At 39.2% G+C, this 27,228-nt stretch overlaps 3 protein-coding genes across 4 annotated transcripts; 2 read left to right on the forward strand and 1 right to left on the reverse strand.

The window, feature by feature from the left end:
- Positions 1-12,849: 12,849 nt before the first annotated feature.
- Positions 12,850-15,273, forward strand: trh (thyrotropin-releasing hormone). 2 transcript variants are annotated; one of them, XM_086212628.1, is made up of 3 exons: positions 12,850-13,059; positions 13,354-13,598; positions 14,157-15,273. In XM_086212628.1, exons 2-3 carry the CDS (start codon positions 13,409-13,411, stop codon positions 14,774-14,776), a joined length of 810 nt encoding a protein of 269 aa, XP_086068754.1. In that variant the 5' UTR covers positions 12,850-13,059; positions 13,354-13,408; the 3' UTR covers positions 14,777-15,273. The 2 variants fall into 2 exon arrangements, with proteins under 2 accessions (XP_086068754.1, XP_086068753.1); XM_086212627.1 differs by having other exon boundaries at positions 12,851-13,059; positions 13,391-13,598.
- A 2,568-nt stretch (positions 15,274-17,841) lies between these two features.
- rbsn (rabenosyn, RAB effector) lies at positions 17,842-25,257 on the forward strand. The gene is made up of 12 exons (XM_086213681.1): positions 17,842-17,938; positions 18,648-18,927; positions 19,285-19,419; positions 19,578-19,678; positions 19,795-19,840; positions 19,920-20,081; positions 20,175-20,434; positions 20,589-20,659; positions 21,280-21,366; positions 21,437-21,539; positions 21,624-21,728; positions 21,809-25,257. Exons 2-12 carry the CDS (start codon positions 18,765-18,767, stop codon positions 22,916-22,918), a joined length of 2,343 nt encoding a protein of 780 aa, XP_086069807.1. The 5' UTR covers positions 17,842-17,938; positions 18,648-18,764; the 3' UTR covers positions 22,919-25,257.
- Positions 25,258-25,548: 291 nt separating this feature from the next.
- mrps25 (mitochondrial ribosomal protein S25) lies at positions 25,549-27,144 on the reverse strand. The gene is made up of 4 exons (XM_086212629.1): positions 26,922-27,144; positions 26,382-26,488; positions 26,194-26,281; positions 25,549-26,001 (listed from the first exon to the last, which is right to left on the reverse strand). Exons 1-4 carry the CDS (start codon positions 27,053-27,055, stop codon positions 25,812-25,814), a joined length of 519 nt encoding a protein of 172 aa, XP_086068755.1. The 5' UTR covers positions 27,056-27,144; the 3' UTR covers positions 25,549-25,811.
- Between the last annotated feature and the right edge of the window lie 84 nt (positions 27,145-27,228).

The following is a 27,228-nucleotide window of genomic DNA, read 5'->3' on the forward strand; positions in this document are numbered from 1 at the left end:
AGGTCAGACCATAAACACACACGGCACCATATAACTCATTTAGGGCGGCATCAATCTTGTGTGTGTGTGTGTGTGTGTGTGTGTGTGTGTGTGTGTGTGTGTGTGTGTGTGTGTGTGTGTGTGTGTGTGTGTGTGTGTGTGTGTGTGTGTGTGTGTGCGCGTGTGTGCTTTGGGGGGTGTAATGGCTGCAGCAGTTGTTCACTGATTGCACAAAGGTGACGCCACCAACACCACAGTCATCATGCTGCTCTGTCTTCCATAGTTGCCTTTTTTAGTGAAATCAGCTTACTTTATGTGCCACTCAATGGTATGTCATTAACAACAAAGGGTCTAAGTAAAGTGATTTTGTAATTCATTTAACTCACATGTACTAAGCATCCCATCTGTCCCACCTTTGTTTGTCTTCCCCCTTTTCTCACATACTGCCAAAGACAAAAACATCATTTTCAGCCAGCTATACAAATATAAATGCTTTTCAAAAGTCCTGAATATGCCAATGATTGATTTTCAATTGCTCTGTTTTGTTAAAATTCAAAGAGCTGGAAGCAGTAAGAAGCATAACCTCACAGGTAAACCACACTGCTGCAGTATCCATGAACTAGAGCTCTAAATGTAGAATCTGGACTCATAGGTCTCCTGTATATGTTACTAAAATCTATGCAGTGCACTGTAATGTAGTGTTAACTATCATGGTCATTCCACCGATTTCTACATGACCAAAGACTTTAAAATCTTTTAAAACAGGGTGATGGCCCTCACTGCTCACATGAGCCAAATACTATATTTGCCTGTATGACCATTTTGTCATTACAGGTTTCAAAAAATACATAGCCAATACCAATAAAAAATCTGCAAAATAATACTTTTTTTCACTCATTTTTTTATGGCATCATGGCCCTGCGTGCATCTGCAGTATGCAAGCTTGTATGTTCATCCATGCCTGCAGACAATTTGGAGGTTCAAATAGATGGCAGAGCTGTCAGAGCAGGTCCTGACTGTAAAATAAAATGGCTGACCTGTCACCCTAAAAGACCACGGATTTATCTGATGTTAGGATGATACAATCTGACCCAAATTCTGATGGAATAGACGCAATGAATGGCAGCAAGCCTAAATTGAACACAACTTCATTAGAAAAGGTAAAGTAGAGTGAACAATAGTTTTGACCTAATGGGTTGTGCTTTCATTTGACCCTAATGTAATGAAAACAATGTTATTAGTACTGATACAGATGCATCTCTCTGGAAGTGACTGCAAATGAACATATTGTTTTCTGGCTACAGCTTCACAACAACTGACAGAGCAGACAGGACCATCCTTCCTGCTGCCCCTTTGGAATAGGTCACTGGGGAGAATCCCCACCTGCTGCTACAGTCTCCAATCTAATGGGGACCCTCAAGGATTTCATTGATTGCCAAGGTGGCTGATCCAAGAAGGCACCTTAAATAAGAATAATGTAACTTTACATGGGTTTATGCAAAAAAAGTAAGGCTTTTACTCCTTGACTGAATGTATGGTCTCTTTCATCACTAGAGTGATTCCAAGACATGTCAGAGAGACAGAACTCATCATTATTTCAGTTGTCTGTAGGTTCATATTCACTACTTGGATTGGTGTCTCAGGGAGCCTGTTCTCAGCAGCCCCAGGAGTCCTTATCTTTGATTGTTTCTGTCATTCTATGGCTCATCCAGTTTAAGCCATCTATCTTTGACGTAAATTGGGTATATTTTTTTATAAGGGGATGGAACAAAGGTTGTTGTTCATCTGATATCAGATCTATGTATTGCCCATCAAATCTGTCAATCGAACCAAATTCCTTGATCACTGTGTTTTTGGCGCTGTCATAAACAAATGTAACATATTGTTGTTGTCCGCAATGCTGGTGTAGAAGAATTTTACATGATGAAAGAATTTGTCAGACTCTAGAAACAGGCAGGAGACTAAGAGATGGCTTACATCGAACACTTTATTAGATATATCCAATACAAATGTACAAGGTTCGCTGTGAGATGAGATTGAGTCAGCCCCCCCCCCCCCCCCCAGAACGTTTGAGTTCCATCCCTCGTAAACAGACATACTAGTGATGTCAAGCACTATCAGTAATACCTCATTGGAACATCCTGCACGAATGAGACTTTTCACACAATCTAAACACAGCCATGCGGCTAGAAAACGTTGGCACCGTAAGTGTCAGTTTTATTATCATTAAGTGTTCTAACAACAAAATTACGATTATAACAGAATTATGAAAGGCACCACAGGTTCACTCCCAGACCCAGGTCAATGCCCGGGGGTCAGATCAGATTTTGACCTTACAGACAAAGGACAGGGATGAGGCCAAACTAAGTTAAAGCAGAGAGATGAGCAGATGAAATTCTCATCAGCTGGGTAGGTCAAACTATTTAATTGTTTCCACCCAACTAGCAACAAAATCTTGAGGACTTTTTGTCAGTCTCTGTTAGCAGAGCACTTACAACCTGAGAGTTTATGCTCTACATAGCAACTTAAAATATGTTAGCATTGTTTATTGTTTCTGCTGCCCCTAAGTGGCCAAAACCTCACTTAAAGTTATACTTCACCCAAAAAATGTATTATACATACCTTGAGAATGCAGGCAAAGCCTACCGTATATCTTTGGCTTAAAGCTTATGGCGTGTCATTGCCACCATATACTAACAACAGCAAAACTGTCCAAAGTAACATCCATTTTTAAACTGTCAAGGGTATCATCCAGAATACTCCACATCTTCTTTATTCAGCTCAGTGAATAACAAACACTTTTTTCGGGCTAAAAACAAACTATTACATTCCATACCTTTTTGGGTCAAGTAACACTTCAATGCACCCATACACCATGCACAACTGCCTGCCTGACTACCGGTATATGAAAGCAATATGGTCACCAAGTGGAATTATATATGAATTTCTTCATATTCAAATCAAGTGTGATTCAAGTGTGACTGTTTTAAAGCTTTTGTCAGGTTCCATTTGGACCGTCTCTACTTTTAGTTACGAACATCAAGCTTTGAACTCTTGGTTGTGTTTCTTGTTTTTCCATTAATGTGTTTTTAGTCATTTTTTTCTTATGTTTTAGTTCACTCTGGTCAGTTGCTGTTTTATTTTTGAAAGTTTCTACCTGTGTCTTCAACTGCTTTACCAATCAGCTCCTTCCCTGCCCTTCTGTTCCTCCACCTGTTTCTTGTTGTTCAGTGTGTGTTTAGGTTTGGTTGTCAGTTGTGCATCCTGTTACCCTACTCTTGTCACCTCACGTGTTGCTCTAGCTTTTTTTTTTTTTTGCCTGATTATCTGTTATGTTCTGCTTACTTTGGTTAAAGGAGACCTATTATGCTTTTTCAGCTTATCAGACACAAATATGTTTAAAATGTTGGATACTTGTTCTAGAGGACTTTTTAACTGTCATATCATGGGGTAGGTGTGTGTTAAAGTAATCCCCGGGGGCAGTTTCAGGCAGCTCTTCACTTCTGAAAATGCTTGTATTTGTATAGTTTTTTTCAGAAGTCTCATTTTGTGATGTCACAACTTCAGGGGAAGCTCCATGTATGGCAACTCACCTGGCTCTGGTCTCCAGAATTATACGGTGCAGACTACTGAGCTTCAGTGTTGTCATCGAAATAGCTAACACAAAGTGTGTGTGGGGGGTTTGGGTGCAAACACTTCTTATCCTTGTATGGACTTCCCAGAGAAGACGAATCGAGCAGCTATGGGAAGATTTTTTGTTTTGGGGGGGCAAGTGACTCTTTTGCCTTCGCTGCTCGTGTGGTCTCACCATTTCACAGACTCCAGCATCCTCAGTTCGACGCTGGATTTGCGAAAAGCTAATCCTGAGGGCAACTGCTGTCCCGTCTTTACATGGTCGTGAGGAGGACACCTGTGTGTCAGTGTCAGTGACAGTGTCAGATAAGACAGTGTCTTATCTGTTTTTAGCTCTGAAGTACATACTGAAAAGAATTGCTCTCAGTATAAATAAAAGCAGCGGCTTCACACAATACAGGGTAAGAGACTTTGCTGAAGTTTTGTGTAAGCCCACGATGACTAAGAAACAACTTATTCCAAGCATTTCAGAGGGAAGCAGGAAAGAGGCAGAATGAGTACACAGAATGAGTACACAGACTGCAATATGTGGTAATTATGACATTTCTTTTTTTAAATAATTGAATCTTTCAATAGTGCCCCACTGGGGTCCCTCACCATATTAAAAGCCCCTGAAATGAACCTAATAGGGCCTCTACAACATTAAAATCCTTAACTTCAAGTACCTTACCTTGTCTTATCATCTGTATTTGGGATCCTACATTCACTTTGGGGGCACATGATTAAGTTCCTCAGGGAAAGATGTAATTCTGAACAATTTTATTAAGTAATAAAATTGTACATTTACTCTGTAATGTTCAACCGACATGCAATTTCTTCACAATTTCCATATTGTTCATACAGTATATGATTACTGCCTTTTGAATTTGCAGATAAAAATATAGACACAGGTCTTACAAATGAGAGAGAGGTTACCATAGTGACATGCAGAATACAAACAGAACCCGTCACTGGTCTATATCAGCTATTATTGGCCACATGGTATTGTTCCTTATTTGGCCTATATGGATATTAACAAGCTATATAGGCACTCGATCTGATTGCTGTCATACCATTGAATAGGCATAATCCTTAAACCTTCAATCAGGAGACCTATATGCCCTGTATTGTGAGCATATATGACGTATATGTGGATATAAACAAGATATATAGGACATATATATGGCCTGAATATGAACATATGCAATGGAATTGGACATATAGGCAACATATATGCGACTTATATGTAGCCTGTTTGGGACCTGTATGTGGCGTATATGCTCATACATGCACCATATATGTTGCATATAGTTGCATATATACATTTTATAGGTTCTTTCCATGTGGGAAGTGTCTTATGTTACCCATACTCGAATCAGACTGACAATATATTTTTGTCATTTTTCTTTCAGACATGCACAGATTTCAACACTATACACTATCACTATTTTTTCAAGAAAAAGAAGTTATTCTCTTCTCTGGCCTGCTGCAAAGCCCGACTGCAAGCACCAACATGTCTGTCATTATAAAAAAATATATACTTCAACCTGAACTAATATCACAAATCTGAAACCTCCCTTGGACCATGATCCAGACCATTGTCAGATTAACCAAACAATGTTTAGGCAGAACAGAGTTTACTCAGCCTCATTTTAAGGCCTTATACGAGAAGCAAACCCAATGTACAATGCATTGTAGGTTGAAACAAATTTTGACACATGGAAGAAGTACATCAAGCAAAAGTAGAAGTGCTTTTTTGCCCAAACAGCAAAGTAATAGTTGTATTTGCACCTTAACTCCACACAGAAAGACCCCGTGCCCAAGCCGGGCCATGGAACCTTCTTACTGTGAGGCAACAGTGCTAACCACTGCACCATTGTGCCGCACTACATTAGTCTCATCACAGAAATCGAAAAGTCATCAAATATAAAAATTACAAGGAATTGATTTTTCCAGATTTCCAAAAAATTACAAGGAATGGATTTTTCTAGATTGGTTTTTGGTTTGTTTTCTTTCCAATGTATCGTCACATTTCAACCGAAAGACAAAGATGCCATGAAAACAGCAGTCTTGCTTGACTTTCTTGCAATTCTCCAAGAGCAATTCCTCGAAATGAGTTGGAGGCATTTTCCTGAGTGTGTGCAACAATTTGACATTGCAACTCCATGACGTGCAGAGGAAGATAACATTTGCATTTTGTCTATTTTGCATTTGGTAATAAATATATTTTCAATATGCCCTGCACCTGCCAACCATTTTCCCCAACTAGATTAATGATAGCTGAAGGGTGCTCTGTGTGGGATACTCTTATGTGTCCGATCCTACCTTCCCAAAATGTATGACTTGTATGTAAAGGCAATCCACTCAGAATCCACAGTTCAATCACAATGAGAGTGATACACTGGTAGCATACCGCTATCCCATTACATCATCGCACATTCCCACACAGCCTCTGAGGGACAAAAATGGCTCAAAATAACATGAGTGATTTAAACTGAAGCACTAAGATGTGAAATATTCTGAGAGGGAACACAGCAGATACAAATTTGTATCTCAATTATGGCTGAGAGACGCAGATGTCAGGTGTTACTGAAGAAGAAGAGACAGAAAGCTGGACCAACAAACCTCTGTCATATTGTAAATGATTTTGGATGGGAATGAAAAGGCTGTGAGAAATCGGTCACACCCAAGTATTTGAACTACAACCCAGAGAGAAAAAAACAAAAAACAAATGTAGAGCCTGACAGCACTGGTACTTCAGTTCATGATTGAATGATTAAAAATCCTAGGAATGATAGAACGCCTTTAATTTGTTTTTTTTTTCAATAAACAAAAACCAAGACAGTGACTGTCCTAAGAAGAACATTTTAAAAAGGAGCATGTCCAGTGACTTCAGGTCGACACACTGTGAAATAATGACAATGATTGTAAATCCTGGTACATGTCGGCAGTCCCTGCAGCTCCGATAGCAGGACAGGAGAAGCAGCACACACAGAGGAATATAATGATTTATTCCACGACAACGGGCATGAATATAAAATGTGACAAACTTCCCATTTGATTGACTGAAATACACACATGTTTTATTTAACAAATGTAACAGAATACAACATCCCTAAATGCTCCCTTGATGCATTCAGGATTATATTAATAATTGAAAAGCAGAATTTACTTATTTTAACGACCGTTTTAAAAGCTATAATGTGCTATTGAATTGTCAACGGTTAAAAGGAGGAGTTCCTATGATTTATTTAATCCTATTCAAAGGAATTATAGTTCACTAACCACCTAATATTTTTCTGATGTCTTTGTTAAAGTGGAAAAAAAACAAACTAATTTCAATCATTCATTCCAGATTTACCTAATACCTGATCTGATTTCCACCTGCAATTGTGGTTTTTACGGTTTTTAACCATCTTAAAAACAAGACAGATCTGATTGAACATAAACCATTAATCATTACCATAATATGTTACACCATGGCCATCAAATACTCCATAGATGCCACCACACTGCAAACCTTTCTAAATGCAACACATTCCCAGAAACATCTGAATGCCTCTGAACCTTTTAATTTCATGTTGTACAACACAGCAAACAGTAGAGTGGCTTTACTGTTAACAGAGCATTATTGTACAGGTATTCATAGTGCTATACTAAACTTTGAACTTACTTAAACTGGTAACTCTATTACACAAGAATGACAATCTGTTGTATACTGTGGTGTGTGTGTGTGTGCCTTCGCCTGTAGCAATGCTAATTAATAAAATTACACTAAATGACTATTTAGACTGACTATCAAGGCGACAGGTTGAAGCAGGGTAACCAAACCGAATAACAAAAAGAAATGTGTTGACTCAATTGTAGACAAAAATGTCCTAAAAAGTATTTTTTAAGCTGTATTGCTTTGATGAGGAAATCTTTTTGAAACTTTTTTTCCATAAACTTTCATCACTTTTGAATAAAGAAATGTTTAAAACCTCACATCTGCCATTTCAGGCAGGCGTGAGACTGAAAGATCAGCTCAATCTAACATGATTACAATTGGTCCCAGGTACTACCTGACTGCGATGGAGAGGTGGAAAGACGAGTGGGGGTGGCGGTGGGGGGCAGACACAAAGTATAAGAGAAGCAGTGCGATGATAAGTGAGCTGTACCATGTGGTAGTAGAGCACTAATCACAGTCTCCGGCTGAAGGAACACACAGGCACCTCACAGGTTATTGAAAGATAATGGGATTCTCGGTGCAACAGACACACAGCTAAAGACTAAGATGAAGTTTGAAGATAAATAATGCAAAATCCCCTTTCTCTTCTCCTGAATCTATGCCTGTGAGTCTCTGAATGCCGGCTTATACACTGATACTAAATGAAATGAAGTATTAGTCAATAAAGGATAAGAAGTAAACATAGATCTTGAAAAAGACGAACGTACGTAAAGGAATTTAATGTATTTTAGTGACATTCATTACTGTGTCATCTGGACTTGGTACTTGAGAAAGACTTCAAGGCAGCAAACCGTGTAAATGAATTTTAAGTGTGAATTTGCCGCTTTGCTCCACATTTGTCTAAATGCTCATTCTGGATGAGTTGTTTCCCATTCGTATGTTCTAATTATTAGAGTAACATATGCCATTTTTTTCCAAAAATGATCAATACTCAAAATTTGATACTGAAAGAGTTGGTGTGCAATGTTTATAAATTAATAGATATTGTCGCCTTCTTAAAATAATCAAGTCATTTTTTTGAAGTTTTTCAGAAAACACAAAAAATTGGAGTAAAAACATCATAAAAAGTTGTTTTCGCCCCAAAAAAACTGAAAAAAATGACATAGGCAAATATTTTAAGAGGGTTACGACATTATAGTGGTTTGGATTGAATCTATTGATTGATATTGATCTATCTATTTTGTGAATTTCTCCTGGAGATTGATAAAGTATCTATCTATCTATCTATCTATCTATCTATCTATCTATCTATCTATCTATCTATCTATCTATCTATCTATCTATCTGTCTATCTATCTATCTATCTGTCTATCTATCTATCTATATCTATCTATCTATCTATCTGTCTATCTATCTATCTATCTGTCTATCTATCTATCTATCTATCTATCTATCTATCTATCTATCTGTCTATCTATCTATCTATATCTATCTATCTATCTGTCTATCTATCTATCTATCTATCTATCTATCTATCTATCTATCTATCTATCTGTCTATTGTAAATTATGTGTTGTACTGTCGATCCTCAAAGTAAAGATTAATGAGAAAACGTCCATGTAAAAAAAATTATGCCCAACCAAGCACAAGTTAATTTAAATGAACAAAAGTTTTCAATAAGAAATAATCACATCAGTATTTTCTTTTACATTTCAGGCAGGCCACTCCTGTTGACCCTCCCGTTCTAAGAAAACACTTGGTTCCATCCAGCCATCACCAACTCACCCTGTTAGCTGTCACTCATTCTCTGCTTCAGTGACCCCTGTCTGGCCAGTGTCACTTTATGGAGGGGTTACTCACAATCACGTTTCCATTTGTTTATTTATCTTTTTGTCTTGCTTTGTTTTCTTGTCTGCCTTGTCTGTTTCTCTTACACACCACTGTGATGTCTTGTCTTTGACATGTCACCTTGGAACACTTTGTGCAGAAGTGTCTCTGAATTGTAAGGTGTTGAGCTCTTTGTTTCCACTGAGTTGCAGTAAACTTCGTGTAAACTTTTTTTTATCAACTCTTCTTTTCTGAACTCATCTATTGTTGTGCAACTTTAACATCCTTCATTCAGAGCATTGAAAGGAAATATTGAGAAATTATGAAACAGTGAGTCAAGAGAGGTTGTTCCTCAATGTTATTGTAGTTTGATTGCGAAGAGGAATTGTTTAGCCTCTTGAACAGTATGACAGAGCTCATTCTGACGAAATGTTATTTTATATTTGTGTTCATATTCATTGCATATGGACGAAGTTTGCCTAAAAGGGTGTCTGCCAGAAAGCCTTATCTAAAATTCAATGACCACCTGTTCCCTGCTAATTCAAGTACTTGATCCTGGTCCATTGTACCTATGAAAGGTTTAACCTTTTCAACTGGCAGATACTTCAATATAGGTTATTCTTTTTTAGTTCTGAGCTACTACAGGATCCCCCAACTTACATCCCATAAGTTTCTCTAAAGTGACAACATACATAGTTTTTAATTCTATTTGCCACACTGACGACATGCAAATCTATCTCCCAACTAAACCAAATGACAAAAACAGCCAACAAACTCTACATAATTGTTAAAATTAAAAGCTGGATGACTGACAGCTTTCTCAAGCTTGATCTTACCAAATCTGGGGTGAAATAGATGCGGGTCTCCACTATAAGAATATGGAGTTCGAGTATAATTCTGCCACTTGTACCTGCAATGTCACTCTCTCAGTTACAAAATATGGAAAATAAATTAATTGACAATGGAAAGGATTCTTCTGCCTGCTCATAGTAAGAAAGTAAGCATTTCTTTCTTCCTACAATAGATCTGGACTACGTGTTGTCTGCTCTTGATTTGAATGCATCTTTTTAAATCACCTTCAGATTGTTCCTTTAACCTGCTTATTTTTGTTATCAGGGCCATGGCTGTTCTGTCCCTACATCACTCTTACAGTTCTCCTCAGCAAGCAACTGTTTTCATGAAAAGGCTATGAAAAACGAGTGTACAACTTATGTGTCACACAAGTCACAGACTGGCAGAATTAGCAACTGGCTGATAGAAATAGAGGAAATCAAATCTGAGCTAAACAGAGAAGGAACACGGTTGACTTGATATACATACATAACATGTTGAAGACACAAATAAGCAATGCCTTGCTAACAAGTGTGACATGCAACTTAATTAGAGGATATAATAGTATGCTCATCTTGTGTTTATAGATTGTTAAAAAATACATTCTTGCAGCTTTCAATTACAACTTGTCTCAACAGTTCCAGTTATTTTAGGGCCAACAAAGGATGACCACCAGACTTACTTTTTCTGTTTTTATAACTTCTCACTCATATCACAGATTATTTTTTATGTCTACTGGTACAGTGAGTCACAAAATGTGCATAGCATGAACTGAATTCAAATTCACACTCTACTGGACATCCCAGCCAGCTTGACACTTAACATGCCCGTGCTGAATTTGTGTCAATCTAAACTAAACGATGGTCCATCATTTTTGGCTGAATATGAATGGTGACACTGAAGATAACTAAAGATATTGTTTTCAAACTAGAGCTGCACAAAAATAATTTTATTGACCACAATCAAATATCTATTTATGATTATCGCTTGTTAAACTGTTATGGGAGTGTGTGTTTCTCTACAGGTTGCATTATGCAATGGAGGATGTTTCAGCCTCCTGTCTGGCTCACACTGAAGATTGTTTATATTTAAGCCATCCTATTCCTCACACATTAGATATATGATGCTGACTGGAATACTAATTGTTCTGAAATAACAGAAATAACTCATTTTAATATCTGAGAGGCTGTGTGAAAGTTTATTAAAAGAAAAGGTGTCATCTAATCACAGCCTTAATGATAAAGGAAACTATTTTCCTTTCCCAAATTTGCTTCATTTATGTCATGAGAGCAAAATGAAGGGCAAAATAAATCAATGTGTGGATGCTGATGAACTCCGTCTTTTTTGTGTTCATCTGAGGAAATCCAGTGTGAAGAGGCACTAGCAAATTCAATTCTTTTCAAAGTAACAAAGTTAGACCAAGAAGCAAACAAAAAATAATTCAACTTAGATGTTCCTGAAGTGTTCCCTGCAATACTCTCACTGATTTGACCTTTTGAGAAAATATTGTTCCACTTCATTTTAAAGAGACGGGTATTTTCCTCACAAAAGTTATCAACTTTACATTTCAATAAAAAGCAATCATAAAGCATACCGAATGATTTCCAGGTTGATATTAAAGGCTTCAACAGCTGACTTGGTGGAAGTCCAAACTGGCTTGAAGTATTGAACATGACAGCACAGTGAAAGCAAGTAATCACAGCATTACACACTCAATTCAGTTCACACCAGATATTCACTGCTGACTGTGGGACTACCCAAGACTTCATTGAGACTGTGGAAAGACTTCACATGGGCATGCATAGATGATTTAAAGATCTCACGGGTAGTAAAGAGACATTTCCAATTCTCTACTCTAGTTCAGTGGGGATGTGAGGTCTAAATGAAATCATCTCCTATTTCCAGATATTCAATAGTCCACTGTCAATGATGTCATCAATCTGAATGAGAACTTCCCTATGGTTGCAAACTGCAAGGAGAAGTAGACACCAGTGCTCATGAGGAAGATACATGATAACAACTGAGTAAATTTGGGAAAGAAAATTGTTTCCCTTATCACAAAGGCTGTGATTAAATTACACCTGCTTTTGTTTGGAGTCACTCTACATTGTCTGAAAAAATAACACTAAGTTTTTTTGTAAAAGCTACATTCATCTAATATGCATCCAGATACTTGCTGAACAGTTCCCATCAGACTATCCAGCGTGCAACCCAGGAGCCTGAAACATTTACCCGTTTAACAATTAAACAAGAGATTAACACAATTATACATTTGATAATGTTCAATAAAAATCATACTCCAGTATTTGATACTGATACTGCATCATCGACCCAATGTCAAGCTGAGAAAAGTGCTGAGCATTTATATCTACTTCCATGTCCTCATGTTTGTGTGGAGGTCTCAAGCTGGCACACTTCCTTCTGCAAGAAAAGAGAATGATTTTCAACACAGCATGCATCTGTAGACACATTTAAAACTGAGAAATCAAACCATCTGGTTTGAGAGAAGAAATTAGTGACTGTCCCTTGGATCTACCATTGTTAAGCCTAAGTTTCCAGTATTACTCCATAAAATCCTGTAACTGCATGTATCAACAACCAAATCCAATTCAGTTGAAGTAACTAACCAGTAGACATTATAACCTTTAGATTTTGTTAAACTATCCATACTTGTCATTCAGCATAATCTTAGTGCTGAAGTACAAAAAAAAAAAAATCAAAAACGAAATGCGTGAATCATTCACAATTATTTTGGTCAAATGACGGAATTTAGAGTAAGGGAATTTGAAGAATTCCCAATTCTCTTTATAATGTAATAGTGTAATAGCACCTGCTGTCGGTCTCAGTCGTTTATTTGTTTTCCAAATGACAAATTTGGTAACCTACAAGACACCGAAATCCAGTTGCGCACGACTTTGTGACATCAATGAAGACGAAGGATCCTGAAAAAAGTCTCCAGCGTTGGTATGACGACAGTCGACACCAGCGAGTAGACTATAAAAGATGAGACGCAACGTTATCTCCTCATACCTCTAGACTTGGCCTTTACGGGTCACCGACCGCTGCGAGAGACTGAGAGCAACTATCATCCGTGTCGGTAGAGCGGTCAGCCTGGAGAAGAGGAGAATTTGGAAACTTCAACGGTGAGCCTGACGCACTTAAAGATAAACATTTGCACAATTTTATCGTATATGTGTGAATCGAATTCCCTTCATTGGAGATTTTTTTTCATTTCAGCCTCTTAAGTTCTTTCTTTAAAATGAGTTTGATACGCTGCCACTGCTGAGATATGATTCCAGTATTTATGAAAACTGCGTCTTCATGTTGCGCTAAATCATGTTGCGCTAACAAATGTCTGCAGATGTATTTAAGTAATCACATAGCCAAAGAGTAAGTTTATTTTCCATTATTTGTTTTCAAAACTTTCATTCCAAAAGCGTTTCTTCGATCGACCACAATCATTTTCTCCAACAGACCACAAACTACATTACAATGAAGTCGGCAAGTCTGCTCCTCTTGGTTTGTGTTGTGGTCTGCAACTTGATGATGTCCAGGGGACAGGGCATCCCTGCAGAGGATGAGACGGATCCGAGGTCCATAGACGACATCATCCTACAGAAAGCAGAGAGTCTTCTGTTACGGTCTATTCTCACTAAGATGCAGGAGGAAGACGGCAGAGATGGTGCGTAAAATGTTGGACATATTTCCAGGCAACCCTATTACGATTTATTCGACTTTGACAAAAGTAGTGATCAAACATTCGATATGCAATTTTATAACTGCATCATATTTACTTTGCGAGATTTCAGCTATGGTAGAGTGGCCGTCTAGCAACCGAAGGGTCGCTGGTTCGATCCTCATTTCCCCATGTCTAAGTATCCTTGAGCAAGATACTGAACCCCTAATTGCTCCTTGTGGATGGATTTCAGCTATTTTTTTAAATTACATTTTCTAAAAGGAAAACGTTGATTAGAGACGGTTTAAATGGACTTTGCATTGATGTTCTACAACAAGTTTGGAGCCTCTATTTTTTGTAGTTACGGTTTAGTTATAAATAAAGATAATACCACAAACGTACAAAGATAACCAAACACTAACTGTTTAAAACGATTCAAGCGGCCGCGACCACTAATGGCACAAATTTGTGCGCACTTGACGCAGGAATACAAAAACATTTTTTGCAGAAAAGTGATTCGGAGCAACTTGACGTAATAAAAGTTTTTTTTCCCTCTTTCTCCAGGAGGAATTTCCTTTCAGCGAGAGTGGATGACAAAACGACAGCATCCTGGTAAACGCTACCACGAGGATTTGGAGAAGCGGCAGCATCCGGGGAGGAGAGAAGAGGACGAGGACGAGCAGTACTTCGATGTTCAAAAAAGACAGCACCCCGGTAAACGCGAAGATGAGATGCACTCGTTCATGGAGCTCCAGAAAAGGCAGCACCCGGGAAAACGGTCCGCGACGGGACAACTTTCTGAAAACCCCATATTACTCATGAGCGAACTTTCGAAACGGCAGCACCCAGGCAAGCGCTATTTGGTGTTGCACAGCAAACGCCAGCACCCAGGTAAGCGGCATCCTGAGGATGTGGATGGCAGTGAGGACTGGGATAATGACGAAGAGGAAGACTTCCCGGAGTTGGAAAAGCGCCAGCACCCCGGGAAACGGTTTTGGGATAATTCGAATCCGGATATAGGCACAAACAGTCCATGTGATGTATTGGAGCCTACGAGCTGCGCCAAGACCAGTCTGCTGCTCGATTTTTTTGACAACATTAACATGGGTCACGCGGAGGAGAAGAGACAACACCCGGGTAAAAGATTTGCACCAGAAGATGATTTAGTAGTGGAAGGAGAGTAAAGTAATGGGGCTCTAGAGTGTGTGTGCGTGCGTGTGTACTGCTGTATTGTAAACAAATAAATGTGTAAATTCAGTGAAGAATTATTAAAAATGAAAAAATACGTACATCATTTAACCTTTTGTCCCACAGTTTTAAACAGTTATAGCACCATAATCTCAACATGTATCTGCTGTTTGTTTATTTTGAGAGCTTATTCGTAATTGTCCTCTCAACACTTGGACTGTAGGCTTTAATTGGAGTGGGTGCCCTGTGTTGATCTACCATGAATTATTATAATGATCATTATTTTGCCATTAGTTAACTGGGCTGTTGATAAGGACTCTGAGGATGAAAGCGTTAACCGCCTCTGTGAGGCATCACACGCTTGCCACTACATGCATGATCTATGAAAGTCTTCTTTGACAAATTTGTGTTTTATTCTTTTCTACGTATGTACATTATAATAAACACCATGCAAATATAGTTTGTCATTGCTTATTTTTCAATTGCATGGATTTTCCCCCCCAAATTTAACATGAGTTTTGTCAATATTTTGTTGAACAATAAAATGCATTGGTAAAAGTGTATGGTTTGCATTAGTTGCACTATAAACTGTCGCCTCACTCTAACCAGCTCTAATTAGTGTGTTATCCAACAAAGCAAATACTCTGCCTCTACCTTATCTGGAATCATTAATGACATTCAGTAGCAGACAGAGTGACAGGTACCCTCTTTTCTGCTTAATTAGGCTCATTCCATTACAGCCTTGGGACCAGCTGTCTGCAGACTGGATCGATATGTAAATAGCATCAAACAAGTGAGTTGAAGCTAGAGACCAAAGGTAGAGATGCCACCCACATACACGACTTTTAAGTCCAGCTATGCTGCTTGGGCTTTCCATTAAGCAGGAAAATGAGTAACATAAAGATAATCCAAAATGATGAAAAACAATCATGCTATTTGAAATGGAAAATAAGCAAAAGACAGGAGATATAATTTGAATAATTCACTGTTAGATCTTTTTTTTATAAAGTGTATTGTACACAACCGTGATAATCGGTGATCATCTCAGATCCAGTACACATATATGCGCATTTTGGTAAATATCACTGACTCTGTGCAGGATTCAAACCTTTTGGATCATGAACCCTTAAAATAAAGCTACTTATTAAAACTCATTCTATGAACTTGAGTTTTGAACAGCTCAAACACAAAGATTGTTTTCTCTCATTTGACTCTTTTGTTTAAAGGAGGCCAGAAAAAGTAAAACTGTAAGGGAGTTCTCAATAATTTCATCATGATAGAATGGCTATTTTTCTTCATTGATGAAGACTGCACAACTAATCTACAGGACAAACCTGCTGTAGGGTCAATTTGGCGCAAGTTACCTGTATTCTCCATGCATGGCATATCTTTCCATTTTATATCAAGTAAGGCACACAGGTTTCACAGAAGTGCTAAAATTCATTGCAAATATATTTGTAGTATCTCCTAATTTTTCAAGTGGACAATGAGGTAATTAAATATCTATGCAACTACTACAGATTATGAAGTCAGAATAATAATTAGAATCAGAATACTATATCGTCTTCATACTCAAGTTACAACGGAATTAAAAAGACAACTCTCTGGTTAGAATACAGTCATAGAATATATATATAGAAAAAATTGCTGTTGTGAATAGGTGTGCAGTCATGGGTATACGAGGTGTACAACATGGGACTGAGCACACAGCCCTGATGGGGCCCCAGTGCTCACTGTCAGGGCTGAGGAGTGATGGGGCCCCAGTCTGACAGACTGAAGACAGTCAGTGAGCAGGTGCGGTGCTGCAGGTGTGCTCGCTGATACCCAGACTGTGCAGTTTCAACAACAGTCTACTTGGGATCAGTGTATTAAAAGCACAACTGAAGTCCACAAACAACATTTTTGCATAAGTACCTGGTTGTTCCAGATGTTTACACACTGTGTGGAGGGCTGTGTTAATGCCGTCACCTGTAGACCTGTTGGCTCAATATGCGAGTTGGTGCTGATCAAGGCTGGGAGGCAGTGAAGATTTTATGTGCCTCAGCACCAGTCGTTCAAAGCACTTTATCACAATTGAAGTAAGAGCCACAGATCTGTAGTCATTGTAGTCAGTCTGCTGACTGATTGCCTCTTGGGCATGGGTACAATATCGGCAGATTTTAAGCAGCAGGGGACTGTGCAGGCAGCCAGTGACAGGTTAAAAATGGTAATAAAAACCTCTGCTAGCTGGTCCGCACAGCCCCTCAATACCCTAAACTGGATGCCATCGGGACCAGCAGCCTTTGATGGGTACACATCCCGGAGTACCCTCCAGACCTTGTCTGTGCTCACAGTGAGGGCCAGGTTGTCAGCCCTTGCTACAGACCTAGCAAAGACCTGATTTAGCTCCTCTGTTAGGTTTATGTTGATGTTGGTGGTGGAATCATTGGAGGTATTTATGTTCACTAAGTCCCGGATCTAGGTTTCCCCTTTGTGAAGTGCTCCTCGATCTTCCTTCCACATGCTGTCTTTGCTCCCTTAATGCCCTTTTTCAGGTTGGATCTGGCTGAGTTGAAGAGTAACGCTTCCCCAGACCTCAAGGCAGAATCACGATCCCCGAACAACTGCTTCACCTCACTGTTAATCCACTGATTTTTTTTAAATTTTGTCTGACCTTCTACACTGTGACATTATCCATACATAAAAATTTTAAAAATTCGGTAAGGATGGGCCCACAGTGAAACTGTAATGCGTATTACTGAACACATTTGAAAGCACTGTGACCTTAAAGAATTCTTGCACAAATTTGTGCCCTGGTGACAGTTGCCAATCCCCTCCTCATATCTATCTTTGCATTTACACTCTTAAACTATCTTTGGGCTGTGCATGACAACGCTCGTTTTTTTTAAAAGTCAGTGTGAAGAATTTTCAATCATCATTATACCATACGAAGCAGCAATAGAAAACAGACAAACATAAAGCACAGGAAAATGCATACAAGCTTTATTGGCAGTGCCCACCGAGTGTTACTGTTTGATTTTTGTACTACTGTTCCTCCTCCCTTCCCGTACATACTGAATGTTCGTCACATGACCAGGCAGGGCTACTGCAGCTGGTGTTGTCGAGCTGTCAAAAAAGAATCCAAACAGTGAACAATATAGATATTTTTCGAATCATTTGTAAGTACTACTAACCCATTGTGGTGATTATTCTTCAGGTCTCACGTTATTTACCCCGGGTTTTTTTTTAAAAAGAAAACAATAACTGAGAAACGGTGGCTAAAGAAAGCGAGAACCGTTATTAGCATTCTCAAGCTAACATCGCATCTCTTCACTGCGACCAACCAACATTAGCCTTATATCAGATATCTCAGGCGTTTGAAAGCTAATTCATATAATTTTTGCACCAAATGAGTAACTGGTTCCTTGTAGTCACTTTTTTTTATTTACGTTAGTTCTGCATTGACTTGTATATTCTTTTGGTCGATTGTTCGATAACACGTTTACGTTTAACTAATGGTAATGTTAACAGACAAGTTGAAAAATAAAACTGAAATAGGACTGCTGTTTAATTAATGTGCATATGGCCTTAGAAACTTGTGTTGTGTTAAAATCTGTGTAAAATGAAAGTTCTTGTAAACTTTTATATGAATGTTAAATATAAAACACGAATGTAAATATAATAATCTTGTTAGACACACACTACAATCATGCTGATAACCTTTTAAAGTATTAGTCTTTTACATGTTACTGCAAACTTTGATGCAGGCTATTATCATTGGCATTCGTCCGTTCTCTCCTCATGCACGTTACAGTTTGCATGACCAGTTTGGCATACATATCTCATAGTGTATCCTCATTGGATGTTCTTTGTTTGTCTGTATCCCAGGAATTTCTGTGGTATGATGGAACTAATATGGTGGGGTTTCCTATCCCCATAACATGAGGAGTGAAGCAGGATCCTTCCACCTCGCATTTCTCTTGAAAATTACAGCCAACCACTGCCATGGCCTCTAGCTATCCGCCCCCTTTTGAAGGCACTAATGAGGTGAAGGAGGGTTTTCTTTGCCCTTTGTGCCTAAAGGACTTACAGTCATTCTACCAACTCCAAGATCACTATGAAGAGGAGCACTCAGGGGATGATCGCCATGTTAGAGGACAGTTGAAAAGTGAGTCCCCTTTTTTGTGCTTTGCGCAATTTGAGTATAGATGTAAGGACATTGCCGTGTTCGATCTGGGGAGAATGCCACTAGGATGAATTTGATCCACCTCCTACTTTAACTTCTCATAAAGGGACAGTTAATAAAATAGGAAAATGTCATGGTTTTAAGAGGAGGTATTTGGAAAACATCCCTCTAATTCGTGTGTAATTTTTCAGATTGATATTGAAACTGTAGACTAGTGGATGACCTAGTAGGTTCGATGCTCACTCTGTAAATGCGAGAAGTCAAGTGAGCTGTGGATTTTATTTTATTTTTTCTACATTTTTCATGTTTTAATATTTTTCCTAATTTCTTGGTGCAAAGGTTTGGTTCAGAAGGCCAAGAAAGCCAAAGACAAGTTACTGAAGAGGGATGGAGATGATAGACCTGATACCGGCAGTTATGAATCATTCTACTATGGGGGAGTTGACCCATACATGTGGGAGCCTCAGGAGCTGGGTAAGATTGGAAGAAGGAACTGTAAATTGCAATAAATCTGTCACTTTTTTGGGCTTTTTTCAGCACATTTAAATGAAAACAAAACAAAGAATTGTCTGAATGTTTTCTAGGTAGCAGCTGAATAACTCTTTGGGTTGCTGTTCTTTTTTGTATCAAAGGAGCAACTAGAAGTCACCTGGACTTGTTCAAAAAACACCGGGCAGCCAGAATTGATCATTATGTTATAGAGGTCAACAAGCTCATCATCAGACTGGAAAAGGTGTGCTTACATCAGCAAGAGCCATTTAAATCATGTTATTCTCCCCACAGTTGATAAAATTGGCCCTGAACTGGTCTGAACTGCTAAACCATTCACGATGAAATTTGTCGTTTCAGTTGACGTCCTTTGACAGGATGAGCTCGGATGCAGCCAAAATCAGAGGTTTGTGTGCAGTTCTTCTTGTATGGTCAAACTGTAAATATTAGTTCATTATGATAAGTTCAAGTGTTCTCTTTTATAGCCATTGAGAAGTCAGTTGTGTCCTGGGTGAATGACTCGGATGTCCCATTCTGTCCTGACTGTGGAAACAAGTTCAACATTCGGAACCGGCGGCATCACTGCCGTCTCTGTGGCTCAATCATGTGTAGGAAGTGCATGGAATTTGTCCCCTTACCTCTGGCCCGTATGTATGGACAGAAGTCTTGCAAACTGCTAGAAATCATGTCATGTCAAGTAGAAAGACTATGGATTTTAATTTTCATGAATTTATTTCCAGAAAAGCTTATTAATGGGACAAGAGAGGCCCTGTGTGTACATGGAAGCCCTGGTCAGTCCCAGTCTCCCCCTGCAGGGGGTGGCAGTGGAATGGGCTCCAGGAGGGGTAGCCTCAGCAGCCTGAGTAGTGTCACCTCCATGCTGGAGGAGAAGGACGATGAGAAAATTCGTTGTTGTCACCACTGTATGGACACGCTGTTGAAGAGACAGCAGAAGCTGGAAGAAAAAGACTTTGTGCCTGATATAGTGAAACTTTATGAGGTTGGTAATGAAACAGAATAGAAATTATTTTGGAGGATTCACGAGTCGCCTCCTGGTCTGATGAATTTACTCTGCCTTATCCTTCCTGTCATTCTGTGGGTTTTTTTGGTGTTTCCTGTAGTTCACTCATACTCATAACTTGTCTTCCTGTCAGAGACTAAGGATGTGCATGGAGAAGGTGGATGAAAAGGCTCCAGAATACATCAGAATGGCTGAGTCCCTAAAGTAAGTCTAACTTAAGAGTCGTTACATAAGTATTGCTTTTGTCATTTTTATGCCTCCGAGCCAGGGAAAGGCAGCATGATACTTCAATCACACATTGGATTTCTGTAAATTTGGTCCAAATGCTCACTTTGACAAGGTCCCAGTGACCTCAAAACATTACATACGATATAATATAATTAGTTAAAATAAACATGGATGTAAACTGCAAGTATTTCTAGACTTCTGTTTTCATCCTACCCACCCGCAACCCTTAACAGATAAGCTGTATAAAAAATGGATAGATGGATGGAATATTGGCTCACAATCATTATGAAAACAAGATAATCATGATGAAATTATTATTGTGCCACAATTTTTCTTGTCATAAATCTAGCATTAATGATAAAATATTTGAAGATCAATGAAAGTTACTCTTACAAGTTCGACACATGGATTTCCAAAATCTGTTAAGTAAAGTAATCACGGTCTCAATGTTAAGCAAAACAATTGTGGTAATTATCTTTGTTGTAACTGAGCAGCCCTTTTGAAGGCTGTGATTGGTAATGCTATTGAACTCTACTGGGTTATAATCAGGGTTTTTTTCCTAATACTAAAACTGTCACATCTGTCTGTTTTCATAGTGCCGGAGAAACCACATACAATCTTGACACAGCGGGCGGACTGAGACTTGAAGTACAGAAATACTACGAACTAATTGATGCTCTGAGGTATGACTGTTTAAAATTCTGTCAAATATGGAGCTCTTAAATATGAAACTTAGTTGTTTTTCATTTTCAGCAAGAGGATTTTGACACTGGGATTGAAAGATGATCCACAACCTCATCCCAGGACACTGCAGTTACAGAGGATGATCCGCTACACAGCCACATTGTTTGTCCAGGTGAGTTCTGGTCCTGACATGTTCCAGCACTAAAAACTCATCTGTTTTTCCTGATGTCACCCATACCTGGTGTTCCAATTGTAGGAGAAGCTGTTGGGGCTCATGTCTTTACCAACCAAGGAGAAATATAAAGAGCTGAAAGAAAACAGAAAACAGGAACAAGAGAAGAGACTCCAACAGGAGAGACTGGTGAGATGGCTCACAGATTGTTGAGCTTTCATTTGTGGAAAGAGTTGCTTAAGTTGAGTGTGTCTTTCCCTGTTCAACAGGCAGCCCAGGAGGCCCTGAAGAAGAGGCAGGAGTCTGAAAGGAACCGTCCACTTGCCAGCACCAACGGACAGCTGCCACAAGCCGTTAGAGCGCCACGAATGACCAAAGCAGGTGGTTGGTTGCCTTCAGCTGACTCTGTCCATACACGTAGTGAGCTGGAAGACCCCCTCCTGCAGCAGATCGAGAACATTCAATCATTTCTTCGTCAGGCACGGGAGGCCCAGAAGACAGATGAGGTGGCAATGCTAGAGGAGAATTTGCGTCAGCTGCAGGATGAATATGACCAGCAGCAGACGAGCCTGGCCATCGCACTTTCCCAGAAGCTGGCTGAGGAGGAGAACTTGCAGCAGGGGGAGCTTCATCGCCTGGAGGCCCGTGAAAGGAAGGAGAGGGAGCACAAGGGCCATGCTGTAGGCCTCGCCCAGCCTCCTGTCACTTGGGAGAGAACTCTGGATATCAGTCCAGCAGGTGTTTTTTTGGAAGCAGAAGAAACTGAAGAGGACTTGATCCCCAAAGCTGAGAGGAGCCCTTCATCTGTCAAAGAATTCCCTGCTCTCACCAGCCAGGAGTTGTCACCTCCACGGCTGAGGAGCTTAGGGGGACATGTCACCCCCCCTGGTGGAGAAGAACAGAACAGCGCTGCCCTGAACCCTTTTGATGAAGGGGAGTCAACTCCAATTGAGGAGGATCCATCCAATCCTTTCGCTGAGGACATAAAGAGGGAACACAAAGAAATAACCAATGGAAAGAAAGAATACAACCCTTTTGATGAAGAAGGAGAAGCTGTGAACGATGGCGAGCAGGAGACTGAGACTGTCCCTGGCAACCCATTTGAGGAGGAGGATGACACAGACACAGGGAACCCTTTCATGGAGGCATCTGGGAGTCCTCCAGGCACCTCAACCAATCCCTTCGAGGGGGAAGATGATGAGGTTTTGCCAGATGTGGAGATGATTGAGGAAGAACTGTTGCTGCAACAGATTGACAACATCAGGGCCTATATTTTTGACGCCAAGCTAAGTGGCCGGCTCGATGAGGTAGAGCTGCTGTCTGAGAACCTGAGAGAGCTACAGCACACACTACAGGAACAGAAGAAGAAACAACATTGACCCCCTCCCCTCAAATTCTCCCTCGCCACCTGCGGATATAAAGTTTTGCATGGCTAGCTCTTAGCCTGCTTTGCTGTAGTTTGGTTGAGGCCTTTGGCACCACAGAAACATGAGATTACTTCCAAAATGAATCACTAGTGTCAACCCCCTTTCACGTCCTCCAGTCTCACTAAACCAATGGTCTTGTACAGGGATGCAAGATTCTGGAAGCAGCACACCGGCAGAACTGGCACCACAAATACATGTGCACAGATACGAGTGACCATACTGAACAATAGATGACAAGAGAATGCCGCTTCAACGATTTTTAATGGAACTATTGTTGTAGATGGTTGTTGATTGTCTTGGGAAAGACAAGATGTTTGATGTTATTCTCTTTGTGAACTTAAAGGGATGGTTCACTGAAAAAGGAAAATTCTGTCGTTATCTACTCACCTTCATGCTGATGGAGGGTCAGATGACTTTTTTTAGTTCATAATACACTGCTTGAATTTCACTGGAAAAGGTTTTGCAGTAATCTCCATAACTATTGAAATGAATATGACCAATTTGCAAACGTTAAAGAATACAAAAACCTATAAAATGCTTCCATATTGCTCGTCTGAAGTGATGCAAGTATCCTGAAGGCTCAATATGCAAAATTGGTTTGGGAAAACCTGACAGAGGCCATGTTTCTAGCCTGTAGCTCCCAGGGATAATGTCTTGTTTTTAGTGAGGGTGAGTAGTTCATAAAAAAAAAATCATTTTGGGGTTAATTGTCCCTTCCATACAAACTTAACTTAGATTGAACAAATGTGAGCAACTGTTTCAACATCAAGAGTTGATTGAAAATAATTTCAGGGGTTTTCCAGCCAAATGATCCCACTGATATTACAGCCACCTTCAAAATTTCTTACCAAAGAATGGAATGTTTATCAGTAATTACACAGTTAGGACCATATTTGGGTCGCCTACTCTTTGATCATGAAATAAATAGATAATGTTTAATAACATACTCAGAATACAGTTGCAGTCATATCGCAGAGCCTAACTGATGGGGGTCTCTGAGTGGAATTAAGGCACATTACAACAAATCCGTTCATATTCTCAGTAACACTGGCTGTACTTCTGTGATGGCATGCTCATTTATCAAACTGTTAATAACTGCATTTGTAATGTCCATGACCAGTTTTAGGACAGTATTTGTTCTCACAGTGGTTGACTTCTGTTTCAATGAACGTGTCTGTTTTAGTATTGTTAATTTTTCTGTGTCGTTTAGATCAACTCAGCAGATTCTGGCCGTTTTTATGTTTTCTCGTCTATCTCGTCATGGTTGGCCTCAGCATGGTTGCATCTTCAATTTTTATTACAAAAACAGACAAACAAACAAAAAAAACCTGAAACGGAAATGCTTTAGTATGCCAAGTGAACAAAAGATGTTTTCCACATTTTACTGTGCAACCCTGATAAGTTTTATTGTTTACCGTGGCACTACTGATCCAACTGAGCACTCTGTGTTGAGCTAGTGTCTTCCTGCTTCTGATATCATCCCTGCACTCTTGTTATACGCTGTGAGCCAAGACCTGTATAGGACTGTCAGTGGTTTCAGACAAAGTAAATCCAACAAGCTTGTCCACCATGTTGCACAATGCTTATACTAACTTTGTTTTTGCGATGCATTTGGCTGTAAACTTTAGTAAATAAATACAATGCCAGAATTTATTTGAGTTAGGGCTGAACAATTTTGAAAAAAAAAGAGGTGTAATTGCACTTATTTTGACTGATACCCCATTTTCATTCAGAGTATTTCAGAATATTTGAAGGAATTATCATTCTTGAGTCATAATTCACATTTTAACAGAAAAAAAATATTGAAAAAATAAAGGGATCTTGCAGGGATCCGTACCAAACCAAGAGACTGTAAAATACAACTGCATGCTGGGTTATCGCTGGAGCACAAGAGTGTTTCCTCTAGAATGGTATTTTAACACGTTGGTTTCAAATATTGCTTTGTGATTTTTATATATTTTTCAGCCCTTAACTTAAATCCCTGTGTACACTGAAATGATCCATACTGGTAATAGATCAACTACATCTTTAGGTCAAAGCAACATTATGACAGAACTTGTCAAACACTAATAGAATGCCAGCAAGTATTATGATTCAGTGCTGCTAAATCATCACATGAATAGTCCTCGTGTTGGCTGTCCATCTTAACATCCATTTTTCTTTTCATAGACAGAACATTGTTTTGTGTCATCAGCTGTTTTAACTGCTTACCTGTGATGTTCACAGCATATTTGAAGCTAAACAGGACACTAAACATTTTATGGCTAAGTGAATAAATATGCAGAGCTTCATGTGTTTGCTGTTGTTTTTAGCTTTGAATGTCAGTGAAATTACCAACACTTTGGACACACAACAACTTACTAACATTTGAAGTCTGTCTGAGCACCAATAAAAAAGTTGTCTACAGTAACATTTTTGTGTTTGCCATTCTTTTTTTAAATCCTGACAGGGTGTCTACTACGTTTAAACCATTAGTGTCCAATGAATACATGCAGATTATGGTTATTTAAAATATACTTGTAGAGCCTGATGATGGGCTATCACCGAAACGTCGCAAATAAAAGATACGAGGCAGGTTACTGCAGATGGTAAATATTTTTTATTTGGATATGAAAATTGCAACATTAAGTTCAGGGTTGACACTTTAACTCATATTCAAATAGGTTGCATCAATTACAAATAAACATGAAAACAAGCCAAATTAATCTACCATCTGAAGTCTGTGTCATGTGTCCTTTACATCCTGTTGCTTCAAGGTGGAACTGGTTTCAGGTGATCAATACAAACTTAACAAGAAATCACAAAATGATATTGTCCAAAGAAGTCAACAATGCTTCTCAGCAACTCACTCCTGTGCTGCTTTCATCTGGGTGTGATATTTGCCCGTCAACTCTTTTGGTAGACGGGTGGTTCCAGGACAGGGTACCTGACCCTCCACCTCACAGATACACTCTCTCAGACAGTACTTCTTTGGCCCAAAGTTGGCAGGGTTGGATGTCTGCATCTTGGCTTGTGCTTCTTCCTGTAATATGGCCCTGGACAAAGAAGAAGTAAATACAATGTGAAGAGTTAGTCCGATCACTATGGAAATTGTGAACTGGATAGAGTATATCATCTGAGATTTGTACATCGAAATTACTGGACTAAGGTGTTGGCGTTACATTTCATCAAGTTGTAATATAGCAAAAATATAGAGATTTTGCATAATGTAGAAATAAATATCTTACTCTGTTTTGCCAAGAATCTTCTTTACATGTTGTGAAATCTGTTTGTGGTCCTTCCCTTCCACATCCACCAGTACTTGCTCCCCATCTTCTGCAGGATCAAGAGGCAGATGAGATCAACTCAGCCCTGCCACAATACTGATAACATTGATAATATCTAATGTGTTAAGTAGCAGAGCAAATGTACAAACCCAGGTAGAACTTCAAAAATGGAGATGGTGTCATATTTTTGAACATCATTATTTGGACCCAGGGGTTTTTGTACTGAATCTGGGGGATATTGAAGAATACAAATTTTCTGGAAAGCAGGGAGAGGGTGGGAGAGGGATAGAAAGAAATTAAGAATTCTGGCACGACAAAGCTGATCAAAGATGCCTGAAGCTTAAAAAAAAAAAGTTGATTTGAACTGAAAGTTTAATTTGACCCAAACGCTTATTTTTTCAAAAAGTCTACAAATAACATCGGGGATTGATTTGGAATGACTGACTCACAAGACCCGGAAGCTAAGAAGAACTTCCTATTCCGATATTATTTAAATCGAATTCATAACACATTAGCAACCAAAAGATGTGGGTTACATTTTTGTTGCAGCTTAACTAATACAACCAAGACCGCACTAAGGTTTTGAAAATATATATAATAATAATATAGATAATAATATATAATCATTTTTGTGTAGGTCAAACAGTAATGTACTCAGTCCAGCAGCGCTAGCTCCTATTAGCTCTGACCTTGCTCCATCGCTCAGCTCTCCGTGGGTGTTGTAATTCACCGTCATGATCTTCACCCTGTTTTTAAAGACGATATCGCCTTTCTGGAGGTATTCCAGTGTTCTCCTGATCGGAAACCTTCCTTTCATAGGCATTGTAAAGTCCTTAATTAGTTACAAAATACCATTTGAAAATAAAACTGTGCTGCAAGTCTAACGAAAGCACACGTTGTCGCGCTTAGATGACGTCGTGGTCTTCAATCGAGCGACATGGTATTTGTATTCTTAAAAGAATAATGGCCTTTTTTCCACAAGTTTCCTGTGAAACA

The sequence above is a fragment of the Aulostomus chinensis genome, chromosome 9 (genome assembly GCF_037954235.1).
Source record: "Aulostomus chinensis isolate RoL2024-O1b breed Wild chromosome 9, RoL_Achi_v1.0, whole genome shotgun sequence".
In the NCBI taxonomy this organism is placed as follows: Eukaryota; Metazoa; Chordata; class Actinopteri; order Syngnathiformes; family Aulostomidae; genus Aulostomus; species Aulostomus chinensis.